At 40.4% G+C, this 20,487-nt stretch overlaps 1 protein-coding gene across 1 annotated transcript in view; it reads left to right on the plus strand.

The window, feature by feature from the left end:
• PAN3 (poly(A) specific ribonuclease subunit PAN3) overlaps nucleotides 1-20,266 on the plus strand; it is a 53,587-nt gene extending 33,321 nt beyond the window's left edge. Inside the window, exons 6-18 of the mRNA XM_073662477.1 lie at nucleotides 806-1,053; nucleotides 1,152-1,256; nucleotides 1,880-1,937; nucleotides 2,227-2,388; nucleotides 2,927-3,043; nucleotides 4,935-5,036; nucleotides 5,660-5,825; nucleotides 6,100-6,187; nucleotides 7,782-7,921; nucleotides 15,039-15,168; nucleotides 15,307-15,371; nucleotides 16,301-16,439; nucleotides 17,107-20,266. Of these exons, the coding sequence (XP_073518578.1) occupies nucleotides 806-1,053; nucleotides 1,152-1,256; nucleotides 1,880-1,937; nucleotides 2,227-2,388; nucleotides 2,927-3,043; nucleotides 4,935-5,036; nucleotides 5,660-5,825; nucleotides 6,100-6,187; nucleotides 7,782-7,921; nucleotides 15,039-15,168; nucleotides 15,307-15,371; nucleotides 16,301-16,439; nucleotides 17,107-17,247 (1,661 nt within the window). The 3' untranslated portion in view covers nucleotides 17,248-20,266. The remainder of the gene's footprint in view (nucleotides 1-805; nucleotides 1,054-1,151; nucleotides 1,257-1,879; nucleotides 1,938-2,226; nucleotides 2,389-2,926; nucleotides 3,044-4,934; nucleotides 5,037-5,659; nucleotides 5,826-6,099; nucleotides 6,188-7,781; nucleotides 7,922-15,038; nucleotides 15,169-15,306; nucleotides 15,372-16,300; nucleotides 16,440-17,106) is intronic.
• The last annotated feature ends 221 nt before the right edge of the window (nucleotides 20,267-20,487 follow it).

The raw sequence follows: 20,487 nt of genomic DNA on the forward strand, positions 1-20,487 counted from the left end.
GGCTTCTAGCTACCGAAATGCTCCAGTAAGTGTTGAAAACTTTACAGATTGTGTAGTGCTCATTTATAACCTGTAGAGGTCAGCAGAGTACCATCACTGTTTGCACAGCCATTGCATTCCCATATCAATGCTGCTCTAACTTGTAAAACCATCTAGCAAAGGGGTAATCCCCCCGAATATATTAATACAGAGTGTCTATCAGGAAATGATTTTATTGGCTTTAAAACCCTTAAATCTCCAGGTTAGTTGTCAGTTCAGTGTTCCCTGCGCTGCTACAGCTGTGCTGCAATCCCCCGGGGCTAATATCACCGCACCATCTGCTGTGTACTTGATGTAGTTTCTGTATGCCCTAAAACTACCACTGCTAATCATTAGATGGAACAGAAAGTGCAAACATGTCATTGAAAGTTTCCACTCTCATCAAAACAAACCCATGGAGCTGTCAATCTGGCTCTGCTGTCTGTATCTGAGGCATGGTTTGGTTGTGATCATCCAGCGTAGCCTGTGGGCTTTCCTCTGGTGTTCATGTGGCTTCTCATTAATATCACACCACTTCAGATCCATGGGTGTGTTTGCCCAGAATGACCCGGTGGTGCTACATGGACGGCCTATTGTGATGGCCAACACAAGCTAGGCTACAGACTGGTGATAAAGGGGTTGACTGGTGAAAACAAGTGCTCAGGAATACTCAAAACTAACTCTATAACCTTGGTGTATAACTAATAATTTTATTGCATCTGTCTATAATAAAGATTTTAGGTTTTTTGACATCACATATTTTTTTTTTTCTCCTTCTCTTCCCAAGGGATGTCTCTGTCAGCTGGGTCTTCCCCACTTCATTCTCCTAAAATCACACCCCACACATCCCCGTCTCCAAGACGGCGAAGCCACACACCCAACCCAGCCACCTACATGGTGCCCACCAGTGCCTCAACACCAGTGACAAACTCCGTTTCTCAGCCCCCATCTGCAGGACAGGTTATCCAGAAAGAAACTGTTGGTGGAACCACGTACTTCTACACGGACACCACGCCTGTGCCGCCCACCGGAATGGTAAATGCAGTCACCCAAGGGATGTAGGAAACCGAAGTCGTCATGGAGAGTAAATCTATACCCGTTTTTAATGTGTTTATTTTTATTTTTTCTAAAAGGTTTTTCCAAATTATCACCTCTATCCTCCAACTGCTCCTCATGTTGCTTACATGCAGCCCAAAGCAAATGCACCTTCCTTCTTCATGGCGGATGAACTCAGACAGGTACCGGCTGCTTCAGAAGGAGAATGCCGCACCAATTCCACCCAAGAAATTGTGACTTGTGAAGTGGACCAGATTCCCCTCCATCCCTCCTGCATTGACTGACAGGCTACAATTTATCCATTTGTAGTCCATTGCTCACAGCACATCAGCCATTTTCCAGGGCAGTCTCCAGTCATTTCTTTAGGCTCCATTTACATTAGTCAGTTTTGTGGCATGAATACCGTAGTCTGCGCAACTCCTTAATGTTAAATTCTGAAGCTGTAACACAGTGTATTGGGATAAGTATGCAGACTGTTTAAGACAAGTTGTCAGGATCTCCATAGTAATTCTGCAGTGTCATACACTATGACCCATGTTTCCCAGACTGCTACAAGTCCTGTTGTGGGATTGTTAATCTGCAGATGCCATAGTTTATGGCTGGCACGTACCACATTGCAGCACAACTTATAAGCAAGATTAATAAGGCAGTAGGTGAAACCACATGGCTACAGCCACCACAATGGCGGCACAACTATGAAACCGCTACTACTCAAAGACTATTACGTTAATTGTGTTTTGGAGGATATATTTTACATAGTATCTAATATGTTTACAGCTTTTCTTGTTTTTCCTGTGACTACTAGGAACTGATCAACCGACATTTGATAACGATGGCACAGATCGACCAAGCAGATATGCCTTGTAAGTGTCCTGCTTTATTTCAAGCTTCCTCTTATACTCCTCTGCCGTGCAGAATTTGCCCCCAACACAATCTTATCTCCTTTTCTATTTACTTTTGGTGTCTTTTTTTATATTTTTGCAGCAGGTTCTTCCTTAGTGATAGAAAATTTGAGATTCAATTCTTGTTAGAATATTCCCATGTGAAGTTGCCCCCTAACTCGTCATCTTTATTTGACTCGGTGCATCTGTAACCTGCTGGTGGATTAAGTTGCAGCACTTTTTTTTTCTTGTTTCCTCCACCTTTCTTTAGCCGTACCTGCAGAGGTTGATAGCTACCACAGCCTTTTTCCCCTGGAACCACTTCCTCCTCCCAACAGAATCCACAAGTCCAGTAACTTTGGATATATCACTTCGTGCTACAAAGCTGTAAATGGCAAAGATGACCTGACGTACTGTCTGAAAAGAGTCCATGGTGAGCCCGATTAGATGGCACTACTATGAATGGGTCCAGTGTTTGTCATGGGTAGAAGCCATGACTGTGGTTTGGCAGCCACAGGTATTGTCATAGCAAACATCAAGGAGAAAAAAAAATCTTCAGGCTTATGGGTGATGTATGATAAAAAGTTATATCGTGGTACCATATTAGCCAGAAAAATCTATGTAAATACTTTTTTATGGCCAAAAATGACAAAAGTATTCTCTAAGTGATACCTTTATTGGCTAACCAGAACAAATATGGAAGCAAGCTTTCAGAGCACAGAGACCCCTTCAGGCAGGAAGGATTACAAAGGATTTGTAATCCCACCTGAAGAAGGAACCTCTGTCCTCTGAAAGCTTGCTTACCTTTATTGGCCAACCAGAAAAAATATGTATCGCTCCGAGAATACTTTTGTGATTTTTGGGCATAAGTATTTGCATCAGGTTTATGGGGAAAGACTTATAATCAAGACATAAATCACTTAGTTAGTGTTTCGGTGTCACTGAGCTACATGTTTTCCTTCATATTGCAGGCTTTCGTCTGGTGAACACAAAATGCATGTCTTTGGTTGACACGTGGAAAAAAGTCCAGCACTCCAATATCGTCAGCTTACGCGAAATGTTTACGACCAAAGCGTTTGGAGAGCATTGTAAGTTACATGGTAGACGTTTTTACATGCATGGCGGAGGCATGAAGCTGTATAAATGGGGGGATATGGATGGTGTGTGTTTTTAATTGTGTTCAAAGCAGGAATTGCCCAAAAAAATATGGATCCATACTTGGTAAACAATGAAGAGGCATTTAAAAAAAAAACAAAAAAAAAACCTTTTAACCTCTTTATGGCTGGACTCTTCGCCATGCTTGCGCCACTTAAATGCTGATCTTAATTCACCACCCCGATTGTTGCTGCATGGGCAGGCAGGAGCCAGCTGTCCTGCCGCCTGCGTCTTTGTGAAGCGGGCTGGGCACCTGAACCCGCGTATATACCTGCTGTATGACGCCACGTAATAGATCTTCATGGAGCTGGAAGGGGTTATTTATGAGAATGGCACTTGGTTTTACCAGGAATTGTGGGTATTACCAAAAGTAAGGAGCTGGACCTTATAAACTAAGATGATGCCATTTTTACTGGAGCACTGCTGCCCCCCTTCAGTCAACGGGAGGCGCTAGACCCTCAATATAGGGACAGACAATTCTGGAACACCCCCATAAAGCAACTTTGTAAAAAAAAAAAAAAACAACAAAAAAAAAACTTAATTTGGCCACATACATGGTAGGGTTTTGTATCAGTATTTTGTAAGACATTACTTGGCGTAGTCTCTATGCTCTATTCACAGCTGTCATCAGTGGCCTTAGGGTACGTTCCCATGATTAATGTTTGTTTTTTTGATGCTACAGAATTTGTGCAACCATTCTTCAGCTTGGTTTATTTGCGTTTTTTATATGCGTATTATTATTTTTCTTTTGACGCATGCGTTTGTCTCAATAAAGCTGGTTGAAACACAGGCAGCAGAGCAAAGGGGAAGCTGCCAAAAGCAAAGTTTAACACTTAAACACGTAGAGACACAAAAAAAAAATATATAAAGCTATAGATGATAAAAATATTAGACAGAATAAAGGGATATCCCGCAGATATCGAACTTCCCAATCCCCCTACATGTTATAAACTTGCACCCTTTAGTGCTTTTCATGTGCCACTAATAAAGGGTGTTTAGCCTTGTTTAACCTAATAAATTAAAAAAAAAAACAACAAAAAAAAAACGTTGTGGGGTCCCCTCTTGGATAACCAGCCAAGGTAAAGCAGACAGCTGGGGCTTAGATGCGCCAATTCGGGTGCTTAGCCTAGGCTGTTACCGATGCCCTGGTGTGTTGGCAATCGGAGTAATGGTTTTTGGAGTTTGTCAGCTTTGTAATGTCCGCTGGCATCAGGCCCAGGGATTAGTAATGGAGAGGAGGCGATCAGACACCCCCATTACTAATGCAGGAAGTATAAAAAATAAATAAAAAAATTTAAAAAAAGGCATGTGGGTCTGTCATCCACAAATAAAAACCTGAAAGACATTAAAAGAGAAATACAGTCCCTTGTTCTCACAAATTAAAAAAGCAAAGTTCCCAGCTCGGACAGTCCACCGGTCCTCGATTACCTAGATCAAAGGCTGTAGATACTCGAGGCTCCCTAGGCTTTGATCAGCGGCCTCTCCGTGCTCACACGAGACCCGGGGACTGAGCGGTGACATCAGGAATCTGCCCAGAAGACTTCAGCATACCCGCAAGAGAAATTGACATGCTGCGTCTTGGAAAAACGCACCGCAGGTCAGTTTACGCAGCGTAAAACACAGTGGGCAGTAGATTTCTATTAATCCCATCCACTGTGCATGTACTGTACGACACGGCGTTTTGGACGCAGCATAAATACACCAGAATGCTAGTAACACTGATCGTGCATACTTTGTGTTTGCCTGAATTTAATTCAGTTCTCTACAATTCCTTGACCTTTTAATCACAGGTGACATCATTCTTTTTATTGCCTTTCCTTTCAGCCTTGGTTTTTGCCTATGACTTCCACGCTGGAGCAGAGACCATGATGAGCCGACATTTTAACGACCCCAGTTCGGATGGTTATTTTACAAAGAGAAAATGGGGTAAGGATGACTTGCAGCCAGTTCTTTACATTTGGGTTGACCTATTCCATAGCGTCGTACAGATGATCACTCACATCAGTTCCTGGTTAATATATAAATATGTAAAAATTTATATTTTTTAATTTGGATGCTCAGAGGAAAATGCTTAGTGTCTAGGTGCAAGCTGTAGTCTCAGAAAACCTTGAGGGAGTGTAAACTAATGTTGCTTTTCTCCACCACACTGATCATCATTGTAATAAGATGTGGATCATGTATAACATTTCCTTGTTGATGGTGATACAAGGGGAAAGTGCATGAAGTGTCACTTAGGTTTTCTCTGTGATTTTGGTTTTGACTTTACAGGGAGTCTGCAGTGCGACAGCTCTTGGTGCAAAATATGTTCAGTTTGAGTCAAACTATTATCCATCAGGAGCTGTAGAAAATGTGGTGAAATTAGAGGACGTCCTCAGACACGAGCTACTCTGCTTTGTTTCAATCTTTCCCCTGTAAACTGCAGACTTGTAGACCATTTCATTCCATGCGTCACTACACTAAATTAACTTTATAGTGAAACTTTCACATCTCAATTAAACTTTGCTTTGTTTTTAGAAAATAAGATGGTTCTTTTTATATTTTTGTTGTAGGCCAGCATGACGGTCCTTTACCCCGCCAACATGCTGGGTTGCTACCAGAGTCCCTCATTTGGGCTTACATCGTCCAGCTAAGCTCAGCACTGCGAACCATCCACACCGCAGGCCTAGCGTGTCGTGTAATGGATCCAACCAAGATCCTGATCACAGGGAAAACCAGGTATCTCTAATCTTCACATTAGTTCCAAATCCTTGGATTATAAGGGGTAATCACAACTTGCACATTTGTCAGTCACATGACGCCCCATAAATGTGTAGTAAATGTGGATCCCACAAGTACTTGTGTGTGGGAATCCCAGCTACCTCTCAGACAAGCGGTGTGTTCTGATAAGTCCCTCAATCAATAGAACGTTAACAACAACTCCGTATCCTAGAGTGGATTCACTGGTATAAAGTGGAAATCACTTTTTTTTGTGCATTTTATTTATTTTTAGGCTGCATGTCAACTGTGTTGGAATTTTTGATGTTTTAACCTACGATGGCAGTCAGAGTAATCCTGTAGCGCTAATGCCCCAATACCAGGTGAGTCCATTCTACACCATGAATGTCTGGTAGTACTTCTCTCCTATTTGTACACCTCGCCTCGCTCTATAGATCTATATTCCTATATGGCCCAATACACCTTACCCGGTTATCCCAGTGACTAGATGAATAAAGCTGAATTCACATGCACCGTTTTGCTGTATATTTTTGCTTTTTTACTAAAAGCAGTTCTTGCGACTACCTTCTAATGAACCTGGGATTACTCCTCGTACACTAGGTGTGATTCTGCCTTTATAACCACGGCTCTGCCCAACCATCACTACAGACTCAAGACATGCATGAAAAGCCTGCTCATTTAGTATCTGATCAACCCTTGGCCAGTAATCCTGTGTCTTGGACAAATCAACATGATCAGTTAATGGCAAATTTCTCAACATTGAAACTCTGGCAAGGTGGTTGTAATGGCGTTGTCCAGCATCTTGCAGTCTGCATTGCCTCTTTTGTAATGTCGCCCCGTTTAAGTATTTTTGGATTTCGGTACCCTATAGTGGGCTGACACCTAATTAAACTATTCAGTTTACTAAAGATATATGCCTTTAGTATCCATATAGCAAGTCAGTGTTTGTATGAAAGGGTTTTTTCCATTTAAGAATATTAACTAATTAGGCTATAAAACAGCTGGGACCCTTGCAGAAATACTGTCCCCCTCAACATTAAAAAGATTGCCCATAAACAGCAGTTTTCACCTAATCACAGGATAGATGTATGATCACTGGGGGTCTGCTGCTAAAGCCCTCAGTGATCTCAAGAAAGGAGACTCAACAGTTCCTGTGTGAATGAAGCTTTGCTGAGCATATGCAACCCTGCTACAGTCGAGGTCTAAAATTCCTATAGGCTTTTAAAGGAACCTGTCGCCAGCTTTGTCATATATCCACTAAAACAATCGCTTTATTCAGCGCCTGTGCTGCATGCCATAAAAAAAAATTATATACCCCCTGTTGGTCTGGTCCGATAGGCGTCCTTTCTGTGCTGTCTATCCCTCCTCCCGGCTGCCGCTCGCCATCCTCCTGCTTTGATTGACGTGGATGACTTCTCCTGCGTCATCCACATTGCCGGGTAAACTCTTGCGCCTAGAGGGCACAGAAAGGATGCCTGTCGGACAGGATTTACATACAGCACGGGAGAACTTCAAAAGGTTTTAGAGGGGTATACAGAGGTAATCAGGGGGTTAAATAACTTATGGAGTGCAGCACAGGTGCTGAATAAGGTGGTAGTTTAAGTTGATATGACAACTTGTGACAGGTTCCCTTTAATGAAGCCATACAAGTTAATTCACACAGGGAACTTTGGGGCCCTTTCCTGATATCAGTGAGTGCTTCGGCCCCCCATTACTTGTATTCCACTACCCTGTGGACAGGTGATATCTGTATAATGGGATTACCCTAAAGGGTAGTTTCATTCAGATATATAGAAAATATGGCAGTAGATGTGACTGTCTCCTTTTTAATAACAAGCAGAGTACGGTCACGAGAGCGTCTCCTACTCACTCCCAATCATATGAATGAATGACCCCAATGTAAGACTTTGTATTGCCTGTCTGAACTGCTTTTTATCACTTATTTCTTGCTTTCAGCAAGCAGATCTGATCTCCCTCGGGAAGGTTGTGTTGGCGTTATCTTGCAATTCTTTGGCTGGAATCCAACGGGAAAACCTGCAAAAAGCGATAGAACTTGTGAACATCAACTATTCCTCTGACCTGAAAAATCTAATCCTGTAAGGCTGACACCTCATAACATTGTAACGTTCATGTCAGTGGTTAGCAGTTGTCAGGTTTTTGGTGATTTACCATGTGTCCTTTTCACAACTGACAGTGAATGTGCAGCATTTCGTCTGTAGTTCTTACACTGTAATCCATGGCGCTGGATGTCTAGTAGCAGTCTCTGTATTATAGAAAACACATTGACCAGCATGTTGAAAACAGCGGATAGGTGGTGTGGAGGGGATACCACTCACACCCCATAACCGCAAAATAACGGCTTCTCAAAAAATCGATGAAAAAAACGAAGAGGGCAAATGAGTATACTGGCATAAATAAGCTTTATTATTTAAAAATTATCTTAAACAGTATCAAAAATGTAAAGACAATATGTAGACTTGCGGATCATGAATCCCACCATATCCTTAAACCCATAAAAAGGTAAAGGACTAGGTACCTAAGCAGTACATCACAGACTTGAGATGAAAAAATGGGTACAAAAAGAAATGGCTATAAATAGGCATTGGTCCCCTAAGGAATGGAGTCCTAGGGGGAACCATGAAGATACATTGACATCATAGGATGGGCTCAGGTCAGTGACTATTGTATGACACTTCACCTAGAGATACCATCCAAAAAAAAAACTGGATAGAGAGTGGGTAAAAGAAAGGAGAAGGCGGGAAAGGTGGTACAAGCAAACATTGAAAGTACTAGACAGTAAAATGGGGGTCAGGTCAATTAGGTAAACAATGTATCATTGAATTCATCATATAATAGATCACCAACATGACCAAAATGACTCACCCATGAAGGTATAGAAAGTTGCTGGTTGCTCCCGTCAGAACGGGCCTCGTTCTGACTGGAGCAACCAGCCCTCCTCTGTCCCCCTTACGAGCAACTTTCTATACCTTCATGAGTCACTGACCTGAGCCCATCCTATGATGTCAATGTATCTTCATGGTTCCCCCTAGGACTCCATTCCTTAGGGGACCAATGCCTATTTATAGCCATTTCTTTTTGTACCCATTTTTTCATCTCAAGTCTGTGATGTACTGCTTAGGTACCTAGTCCTTTACCTTTTTATGGGTTTAAGGATATGGTGGGATTCATGATCCGCAAGTCTACATATTGTCTTTACATTTTTGATACTGTTTAAGATGATTTTTAAATAATAAAGCTTATTTATGCCAGTATACTCATTTTTTTTCAGTCTCTGTATTATGACTGACTACTGCCTATTTATAGTGTACAGCAGCACCGTGTGCATATTCTATAAGGCACTACACAGGAGATTAGATCTAATCAGGCCGCCATAAATTATTTCATACGTGTAAATGATGCCTTCTGTATGGAAACTTCAAAAGGGAAGTAGAACTTCTTGTAAGTTCTCCATTTCTAACAGTATAGAAACCCTCCAGTTTCAGTGAGTGGGGGGACAACCTATTACATAAGACCACTCTTCTTCTTTTTGCAGCTAAACCAAAGTTCTAAACCCTGTATTACTTGTATATGAAAACCTAACATTGCTCAATTAACAAAGTGTTTCATGACTTGTATTAGTAATTCTTATCCCAGTAGCTGATAACAATTACAATACACCCTTGTTGGATTATTTCTTAGCCATCAGCTTAACAGGTTCTTGTGTTGCCTTTTTTAAGTTTTGTCAGCCTACCACATAATTACTACCTATCCTGAAAAACGCTGTGCCCTATTGTGATAGAAGTAGTTGGCACAGACTTATACCCTGGCTGCGAAGAAGGACCCAATACTTGCCCATGTTCTCTGAAGCCATCCTGTTTCCCCAGATCACTTGGTTTCAGTGCTGTGACGGAGAACAAGGACTAGTATTTAAAGGGAGGGTATCTGTCACCAGGTTTTTGCCACTTAATCTGAGAACATCATAATGTAGAGACAAACTGTTGCCTGTGATGTATATCGCTTGCTGAGGTCTTATAAAATCACTGTTGTATTAGCAGGAGATTATCACTAGAAGACTAGTAAACCTGCTGCCAGGTAGTCCTCCATATTCATGAGCTCTGTATAACTAACTCAAACCACTGATTGTCAGCTTTCTGTCTATGCACAGTGTATACAGAAATCTTCTACTTGGTGGTGGGGTTATACAGAGCTCATCAACATGGAGGACTTCCTGGCAGCAGGTACTTGTCCTTTAGTGGTGGTCTCCTGCTAAATCATAGAGCAAACAGTGATTTTATAAAAAAAAATACAACATTGTTATATTGCTGAAATCTGGGTCTGTCCCTACATTGTGCTGCTCACCCTTTAAAGGGAACTAGTTATTAGGAGTGCTTCATTAGCAGCCGAACACCCTTTTTAATGTATATGGTATAATTCGGACATGTACAGTAGTGTTCAAAATAATAGCAGTCTGATATGAGTAACCAGATTAATCACTGTTTTTGATATAAATTATATTACCACAAACAATTTACCAATTGGTGCAGTAGATTCTAAGAAAACCACCAGACATTCATGATCAGCATGTTTGAGTCTGTGTTTGAATAATTAATTGAAAGGAGGTGTGGTCAAAATAGCAGTGTGGAGTTCAATTAGTGAGGTCAATCATTCTGTGAAGAAACAGGGGTGAATAAGGTGGCCCTTATTTAAAGGTGAAGCCAGCACATGTTGTACATGCATTTCTCCTTGAAAGCCTGAGAAATATGGGTCGTTCCAGACATTGTCCAGAAGAAAAGCGTACTTTTGATTAAAAAGTTGATTGCCGAAGGTAAAACTTATAAAGAAGTGCAGACAATGATAGGCTGCTCAGCTAAAATGGAAAGCAAAACCAGAAAGACATGGAAGAAAACTGAAGACTACCATTCGAATGGATCGAAGAATAGCCAGAACGGCAAAGGCTCAGCCAATGATTAGCTCCAGGATGATCAAAGACAGTTTCAAGTTACCTGTGAGGACTGGACAGTTAGACGCCTGTGTGAAGCTAATCTCTCTTAGCAAGAAGTCCCCCGCAAAGTCCCACTGTTAAAAAAACGTACTGAAGCGGATGCAATTTGCCAAAGAACACATCTACTGGCCTAAAGAGAAATGGAGAAATCTTTTGTGGACTGATGAAAGTAAAATTGTGCTTTTTGCGTCCAAGGGCCACAGTTCGTCAGACGACCCCCAAACTCTGCATACAAGCCACCGTACACTCTGAAGACAGTGAAGCATGGTGGTGCCAGCATCATGATATGGGCATGTTTGTCTTGCTATGGTGTCGGACCTATTTACTGCATACCAGGGATCATGGACCAGTTTGCATATATTAAAATACTTAGAGGTCATGTTGCCTTACTCTGAAGAGGATATGATCTTGTAATGGGTGTTTCAACAAGACAATGAGCCTAAACACCAGTAAACAAGCAAAATCTTGGTTCAAGTCCAACAAAATTGAGGTTATGGAGTGGCCAGCCCAATCCCCGGACCTTAATCCGATAGAAAACTTGTGGGGTGACATGAAAAATGCTGTTTGAGGCAAAGCCAAAAAATGTGGGATGTAGTCAAAGCATCCTGGGCTGGAATAACAGTTGACAAGCGCCAGAAGTTGGTTGACTCTATGCAACATAGATGTGAAGCAGTTCTAAAAAACTGTGGGTATATAACTAAATATTAGGTTAATAATTCTCAGGAATGTTAAATCCCCGAAGAGTACGTATTGTGAGAGTGTAAAGACAAATGCAGACACTGCTATTTTTTTTAGAACGGCCCCATATTGTCTTTGTTTTCTGTAAAGTAGTTAAAATATAAATACTTATGTTTTTGAACACTAGTGTATAAAGTAACTTGGTTAGGAGCATGTTATCTGGAGAGATACCTGGTCTGCCCCTCCCCTCCTCCCTTAAACAATCAGTCAAGAATAAACTCCAATTAAGCCAAAATATGTCCAATAAGGCAGGAATACTATATTCATCAAATGAAAAATGCAAATGTATTGATTTATATTCAATTAAAATATAAGAATACAAATAAAGGCTAAGGAAGATGTACCCAAAAAGGCTCCAAGAAAAAATCCTGGGAGGAATTGTTATTATACATCCTAAAGTTTCTACACAATTATGGGGCTCATGTGACCAGCAAATAAAATCCAAAATGTCATAAATGTGTGCGCCCACCCAAAATATGGAAGAGTAATGTATAGTGACAGTGTCAGCACTAATCAGGTACATCAATTACATGGTGCACAATGGGCTCCTGTAGATTGGCAGTGATGGATTATGTGGACAGCCTGTCCATGAAGATTACATTAGATACCCAAAGATTAGGGAGGAATCCTAATAAGCTTAGAGGTAAGAAAGCCAAACCGCAAGTAAATGAGCAGCTTACCCATGACGACAAAGTGCCAGTGCAAGGTCCCAGGAATAGCCTCTAACGCGCGTTTCTCATGTGCTTCATCAAGGGGAGTCCACTCCATTGTTCACCAGGTTATTCATGTACCTGTGATTATGTTGAGATTAGTGCCGACACTGTTACTATACATTACCTATATATATATCGGGAAAACGAAACGTGAATTACGCGTCCGGATAGGCGAGCACCTTGGAGACGTTAGGCATGGCAGGGATACACCACTCGCCAGACATATAATATCTAAACATGGGGGTGATGTGAGATGCATTTCATTTAGGGTTTTGGAGGTTGTGGCACGGTCAATCAGGCAGGGTGACTGGAATAAAAAAATACTCCAACGGGAGGCCTGTTGGATCTTTTGGATGGAGTCAATGGCCCCTGGGGGCATTAATGAACAGTTGAGCTTCTCGAGTTTTATCTGATTCCAAGAATGTGATATTAGGGGCCGAATAGAACCAGCCTATATGGTATTGGTCTAATGATCACCATATGTATATACCCATTGTGGCTAAATATGTATTTATATGTTTGGGACTTATTTTTCTCCTACTCTAACAGCGTTAAATACTCTGTGGATGATAAACAACATTGTAATATGTGGATAATACTTCAATTATATAATAGTCAGACTCCAACCTTCCTATTTATTATATACTGAATGCCTTTGTCCTCCGGTGTACAGCGTGTACATTTATTTTGCGCTGAATAACTTTTGGACATCTTAGCCCTGGTGCCGACCTGTCCGTCTATGGCACTTTAAATATATGGGGTATGTTGGTGGGAGGTATGTCCGTCTGGCCGGTGTTTGCATTGCTGGCTGCCATGACAATTACTGACAAACGTATATGGGGATGGGTGTAGACTTTGCCTCCTAACCATGTACCGCCACATTTGGATGACATCATATCCCGATGGACGCTAGTTAGACACCGTTACTTCCGGGTGTGTGCGTTCCAGATGCGCTTCAGATACTCTGATGCAGTCTGGTGACGTCATTTCCGGTGGGCGTCATTAGCATATCGTCATTTCCGGGTGCGTGCGTTCCATGTGCGGTCCACGGACTTACATTTGGCGGTGGACGCCGGGCATGTGTACGATGACAGCAGTACACAGGCGTTTGCAATTATCACTAATTATGGGGCTGAGCTGAGTTTATAAGGGAGGTATATGTGCAAGAATTTCCTACACATGCAGCATTGTCTGGCAATCTGGGGTGAGGGATTGAGGTCTTCCCCAGATCCCCTGATGAACCCTGGTGGAAACTAGGGGGAAACGCGTTGGGACTACTAAGGATAAGTGTCATTTTTTTTTTTTACTTACTAATGATATCTACTTTCTGACTGCTGGAATTGGGGACCATTAAGGTTTTAGTGTTATTGTTTTTTTACTAATGAAAATGTATATTCTGATTGCCATTTTCTGGTCTTTTGAAAAGGAATAGGGACTAATAATGATGAGTGTCTCTCTTTGAAAAGGTATAGGGACTAATAATGATAAGTGTCCTTCTTTCTGTCTACTATTATGTACATCTATGACAGACAGAGTCTGGACCTGATACTTTGATATAGATATTATGCTTTTTCAAATACCAATACTTAAATTCCATTTGATGTATGGGGAGACATCTACCTGGGTGGGATTTTGCTTTCTGAGCCCCCTTTTGAGGTATATAGCTGGACTATCAAAGTGTAGCATGTGTCCATATTTGATTGCTCTGGCTGCTATTTGATTTGTTTTGGCTATGGAGAAACAAGCACTGTGCTCCTCTACCCTAGAGCATTTATGTTTACCCGACCAAATGAATTTGGCCATCTATAATCATTGACCTATTATCGGCTTCTGTATTTATACGTTCACTTTTTCTACCCTTTCTCACTATTGTGGTTTTGTTTAATTTAAGACAAGGGTCCTTGTAGGGACATTAGGGATACCGACTTTGAGCGGGGGCGCCACGAAGTACAAATTAGGGTGCCAACCTCCGCTGTCAGGTAGGGACAGGATTTAGGGACATAACAGGGACAGCTTGAATCTGTATTCCCTCCCGGTCGGTGTATTACCTGATTCTATATGTCCTATCATTTAGAGTATTATTGTTGTTTGTCTATGGACTTTTAGGTCCTTTTTAGAGATTATTAATAAAAGTTATTTTTTAGGGGGGCTATGTGTCTGCTGGTTGTCTCTATTTATTAGGCCCCTCATGTGATATTTTGTTTAGGTGTTTAAACTATACATTACCTTGCCATATATTGTGAGGGAGCACATGTTTTTTGTTTTTTTTTTGTTTAACGTTCTTTTGGATCTTTCCTTTCCTGATTACTTGTAGATCGTATAGAAACGTTAGCTGTAAAATAACTATTTCTCCCAGAATTCTTTCTTGGAACCTTTTTGAGTACACCTTCCTTACCCTTTTTATTTGTAGTGTCTTATATTCTAACCTAATATCAATAACGTTTAATTATTTATTTCATGACTAAAGTACTCCTGTCTTGGACAGATTTTGCCTTTTTTAATGATGCTTGTGTTAGCCCCAAGCACCAGATGTGTCTAAAAATTATATAGTTGACTGCTGTCACTAAATGGACTCTTTACTTTTTTTTTTAAATTGCAATGCTCTGCAGCGCGACCTCTCGAATTTGCCACTTGTGTTTTAAACAAAACCTCAAAACTGCATAAAAAAAATAAGCTCTTGATCTTAGAAGTTATACAAAAGCGCCACTATTTTATCATGTAGGATGGCCGTACCTGTAATTGTGTTCATTATGTCTACAGATATTTGCTGACAGACCAAAACCGGCTGCGTAGTGTAAATGATATCATGCCAATGATTGGTGCTAGATTTTATACTCAGTTGGACGCAGCGCAGATGCGGAATGACATCATAGAGGAGGACCTGGCAAAGGTAAGCCCCCTGCTCCAGACGTCCTCTGCAAGTTCGGGGACTTCACGTGTATTTTGCTGTTCTATTTTTGTAAATTTTGGCCTCTGATCGTTGTAATTTGCACATTATTTACTTCGGGTTGTCATTACGTCTCTGCAGGAGGTACAGAACGGTCGATTGTTCAGACTCTTGGCCAAATTGGGAACAATAAATGAGAGACCAGAGTAAGTTGTGCGATTGCGGTTTGTTTGAACATTTTTGACGTGCTACAACTCAAAGCTAATTCTTCTTTTGTTTCGACCGACAAAGCAATCAGACAAGGAAATATATGGCACTGGTAAATGATAAAATGGTTAATATATCATCTCCCATAGAGTAACAGGTAAAGTTAATTCATTCGCCTATTTTGACTTTTCCCATAGAGAAGAATGAAAGGTCATGAACAACCTACTCAGTGTTAACATATTGCCAGTAATCTGATCATCATCACATTTGGCTGAACTTCACCAATTACATTTCTTGTAGCTAATTCATAAATGTTTGATGTATAAACATTGCCCTTTAACCCCTTAACTACATATGCCGTACAAGTTGGGAACAGGTGTATGGGGTGAGCCAGAAACTGCCTCTAACAGCCTGCGCATGAGCGTGTCGTTCTATGCTGCTCCAGGGCGTGGTCATAGGATGCCAATGGGTTACTATGAAAGCCGTGCGTCTATTGAAGACCTGTGCCAGTCATCACGAAGCTCCATTGAAACTATATAAGCCAATACTGTGGTATTGCTCTGTGTATATAGTACAAGCAATCAGACAGGTTCGATGGTTCAAATCCCCTAAGGGGACTTAAAAATTACTAATATAGTGTGTGTGTGTGTGTGTGTGTGTGTGTGTTAGTGTGTTAGAAGTATGAATATTCCCACAGAATACAAATCAGTCACTGGTTTTGCTGAAATTCTACATGTGGTAATCTAGGATCCTTATGACTATACCGAGCACAAAGCTGCCATGATATAAAGCTGCTCATCCACAACTGTTCGGTCTCTATACAGATTGTTTTTCGACTCCATAAAAGGGGCTTGATGCAGATAAATTGCATTCCTTATAAGAAACCAATAATTCCATAATACTTGCAAAATGTTCTACCTTTTATCAGATTTCAAAAAGACCCAGCCTGGTCAGAAACGGGGGACAGGTATTTGCTGAAACTCTTTCGGGATCATCTTTTCCATCAGGTGACAGAAGCGGGCACTCCCTGGATTGACCTCAGTCATATTGTATCTTGTCTTAACAAGGTAATGTATGGAGAGTGGTTTGTGCTACTGTATCTAATGTAGACTGCAAACTGGTGCAGGGAGATTCATAGGAGAAGAGCGCTGACTTGAACAAAGTTTATTCTCCAACCCCTTAAAAAAAAAAAACACTTTCTGGTAAGGCCAAGATGCAACACCTTCTCATTTCTAATAAGGAAAAGTAAGTTTCCTCACTAATTTAGTATAAAAGGTCTGGCTCTCTAAGAGGGAAGCTGAAGTCGTACTCTCCACTGTCTCACTATCTTAACAGCTGAGTTGCTGAATATAGCAAGATAGACAAACATCTTGCACCCATATTCCAGTTTAACAAGGGTGAACTGATCTTCAGATATTAGTCAGTCCTAGCAATTCCACTTCCAGCTTGAGTTCCACACAGGACACGGTCTCTTGTGGTGGCATGTAATCGGTGCTGTGAGAACAGGCCTTGCTGACTGTCCATGCATCATCTGTGGTGAAGCTATTGAAATAAGCAGAGAAGGGGGCTGGCTTGGCTATTGAAATGAGTCAATCAGCCCCTTTCATATATGGTTTCAGTGTCACATCAGCTTTGAGATCAAATGCTAATATCTGAAGATCAGGACCGTTTAGTAATTGGTGTATGAGTGCGTTGTATATCCTGCTATTTGGAATTTTTTTCTTTTCTTTGCAGTTAGACGCTGGCGTGCCGGAGAAGATCGGCCTCGTATCCAGGGATGAGAAGAGCGTACTTGTGGTAACTTACAGTGATCTAAAACGCTGCTTTGAGAACACGTTTCAAGAACTGGTAGCGGCAGCGAATGGTCAGTTGTAGTATTTGCTGAAAGCATGCAGGACATTGCTGAGGAACTAAACCAATTGCAAATTGCACTACAGCTGAGTTGTCATTGTCATCTCATTTCACTATTGGGAATCAAAACCGGAGATGAGCAAAGCTGCTTGCACTTCAGTCAGGTACACTGTTACTTGAAGGGAAAACACAATGTGTCGTTTCAGTTACCTGGAGGCTTTATCTGTGACGAATCCTTTTTTTTTTTTTTTTTTTTTGTCTTTAAATCTTGGAACACGCATGATGTTCCCCTTTTATTTTTCTCCACTTTGTATGCACTACTTTTTCATTTGAAGACTTTGACACTTAAGGGAATTTTTTTTTTTTTTTTACTTAGAACTTTTTTCTCCCAGGACACAGTTTCACCTTCGGCAATACCAAAGTCGTGAACCACTTGTGTCCTGGTTGTTCTGCTCTTTAGAACCCGCATATTTTTTTTTTTTTTCTCGACTTTAACCTTTGAGAGAATTTTGTTGGATGCCAGCTTTGGCTTGTGGAGGCAGATGGGAACCATCCATGTACCAAGAGGTGTTAATCTCGGTCAGTGCGCATGATTACAACACTTCATGGAGCTCCAGTTTATTTTTGTAACCTGTAAAAAAAACACAACCAGCCGCCACCTGTTATATAGACAATTTTCTGCTTATGCAAAATGTTTCCTATAATTTTTTGTTTTTGTAGTAATTGCCACAAACTTCAGGAATATCTACCAAACTTTTTCTTCGTCATGTCAAAAACCTCCTCTTCACTAGGGTATGTTACACTGGATATGGAGACACTGTTAAGAATAACTGAGTAAAAACTGGGGCCAGGATATTTGGCGCTTCATTGAGAATCTTTATTTGAAAGTATTGTTTTAAATGACTCCATCTTCTCTCTCCCGTCCTCGTTTTCTTAACTAAAAGCTGTGGCACCAATTCCATGAATTAAGAAAAAATAAACCTATTGTTATACTTTTTTTTTTTTTTTTTTTAAAAAGACTGCCAAATATTTAGGAGAACTGACTGTAAACATGTTTTTGGGCACTTAATATGGATATATTTTAATGATCCAAAATGCTACGTCATACGATACAGAATGGCGTACGAGAAGTTCCAGAACTATCGGAAAGACTTATGATGTTTCAGTATATGCGTTGACTTCAGTTTTAATGATTCTCATTATGTGTATTATTTAGAGAAGTCTTTTTGAGCCTTTACTGCTTCTCAGCTGTGTTTTTTTTTTTTTTGTTTGTTTTTTTAAGCTTTAAAAACCCCTTATAGGATCTTGCATTTGGAGAAAAACATGCAACTTAAATAGCGTTCAATATTTGTACACCTACCTAAAATTAAAAATCTACTCGCTTAACTTCATCATCCAAAGTTGATACATGCAGACATACATAAATGCGCGCACACACGTACGTCCATACAACTATGCATATGTGCACATTTACTTAAAACACTTTCATGCTAGGGCGCGCTTCCGTGCAAGGAGAGGCAGGCTAGGGCGCGCTTCCGTGCAAGGAGAGGCAGGCTAGGGCGCGCTTCCGTGCAAGGAGAGGCAGGCTAGGGCGCGCTTCCGTGCAAGTTTTCCTAACCATATATAACTACAAGTTTAGTGGCTTGTTGGCATACATGCATCCATAATTGTAGATGTAAAAGCAGACGTGTATATATGAATGTTTATTGTACAAGAATGCATTCATATATACACACCTTCACCCATATACTTTCATACAAGCAGACATATGCTTGCTAGCAGACGTGTATATACACACTTATCTATACATACAGTCTTGCAAGCATTCGTACATACACATGTATCCATATATACATACAGAATCATGCACATTTATTGACACATATGAGACATACTATATTTTTCATTTCCTCTATTGCTGCCATGAGACAATAGTTGCCACATGCCACAGTTCTGTAACTTTTCTAAGGATGAATAACCCATTGCCATTGTTGGGAGGGGGGATTTAAGCAAGAACTGTCTTTATCATTAGCTTGTGTATATGAAGAAAAGAAGCAGCTGTCTTTTTTTTATGTTTTTTGACAAATCATATTGCAATTTTTTGTACAAAACAAAGAACTTGTATTCTAGGAAAATATGCTTAATTTATAAGCGAATCTATTTTATTTTTTTCCTTGCATTGAATTGATGGCCATGCATGTACAAACATACAGGGCTCCAGCCCCTCCTTCCTCATCAGAGTACGTTTTTTTTTATCAATACAGGAAGATGTGAAAAATACATGTTTCTAGCATTGCATAGGATGAGGGGATCATGTCTATGTAACTTAATTCTGTTTTTATGTTCTCCCCTGGGGACCAATGTGTGGGGCTTCTTTTTAGGTAGGCCATATCAACCTTAGTAGACCAGCAGACCACTTGCAATATTGTGGAGGGTGGGGGATATGCAACTTTAGGGTCCTACTATTTTTTTCTTTCTACCCTCCATACAATTGGGTCACTCAAGCTCAGGATTTGATAATAAAATGCTAAAGAAAAACTGACAAAAAAAAATTATGATAAGAAAAATGGTGGTCCAGTAACGCATGCACTTTTAAGTTGCAGAGACTTTTTCAAACGCTAGTCTATGGCCATGTACAGGTATTGTATGGACGTATATATACTTTTGGATTTTAATTAAAAAGAAAAAAAAAACTAAATAAAAATCCCTGGCATGCTTCCCAAACACACACCTGGTGATGGGGGTACAAGATGCTCATTCTTTTTGCAGAAATAAAAGCACACAGAAAACCAGTCGCGTAAGTTTTTTCTTCTACAGTTTTTGTACACTTGTAACATTTTTCGTTCTGATGTGTAAATATAATGGAATGGTACATATTTTTATTTACCCTAAAGTGAATCCTGTATTGTCAGACTCCTCATAAAAAATGTTTCTGTATGTTATGTTCCGTTGTCATGATCCCCCAAATGCTTCACTTTTTTTGTTTAATTTTTTTTTTTTCTTTTTTGGTTCACATGTACAGCAGTATTTTTTAATAAAGGATACAAGAAATAAGACTTGTTTTGTTATTTTTAATGATACAATCTGTTTCCCCTTCATTGCCTGTGTCCATGTTGACCACTTCAAACACGGGCGTGCATAGCCGACATGTGAATGTTTAGATACAGGGCTAAGACAGATTTTCATTATTGCTTCTGCACTTTTTTTTTTTTTTTTTTTTACTTTGGATCATGTTCACGTTCACTCCAATTTGGTATCGTCGTT

The sequence above is a fragment of the Phyllobates terribilis genome, unplaced genomic scaffold (assembly GCF_046119375.1).
Source record: "Phyllobates terribilis strain yellow unplaced genomic scaffold, ASM4611937v1 Scaffold_2__4_contigs__length_985480577, whole genome shotgun sequence".
In the NCBI taxonomy this organism is placed as follows: Eukaryota; Metazoa; Chordata; class Amphibia; order Anura; family Dendrobatidae; genus Phyllobates; species Phyllobates terribilis.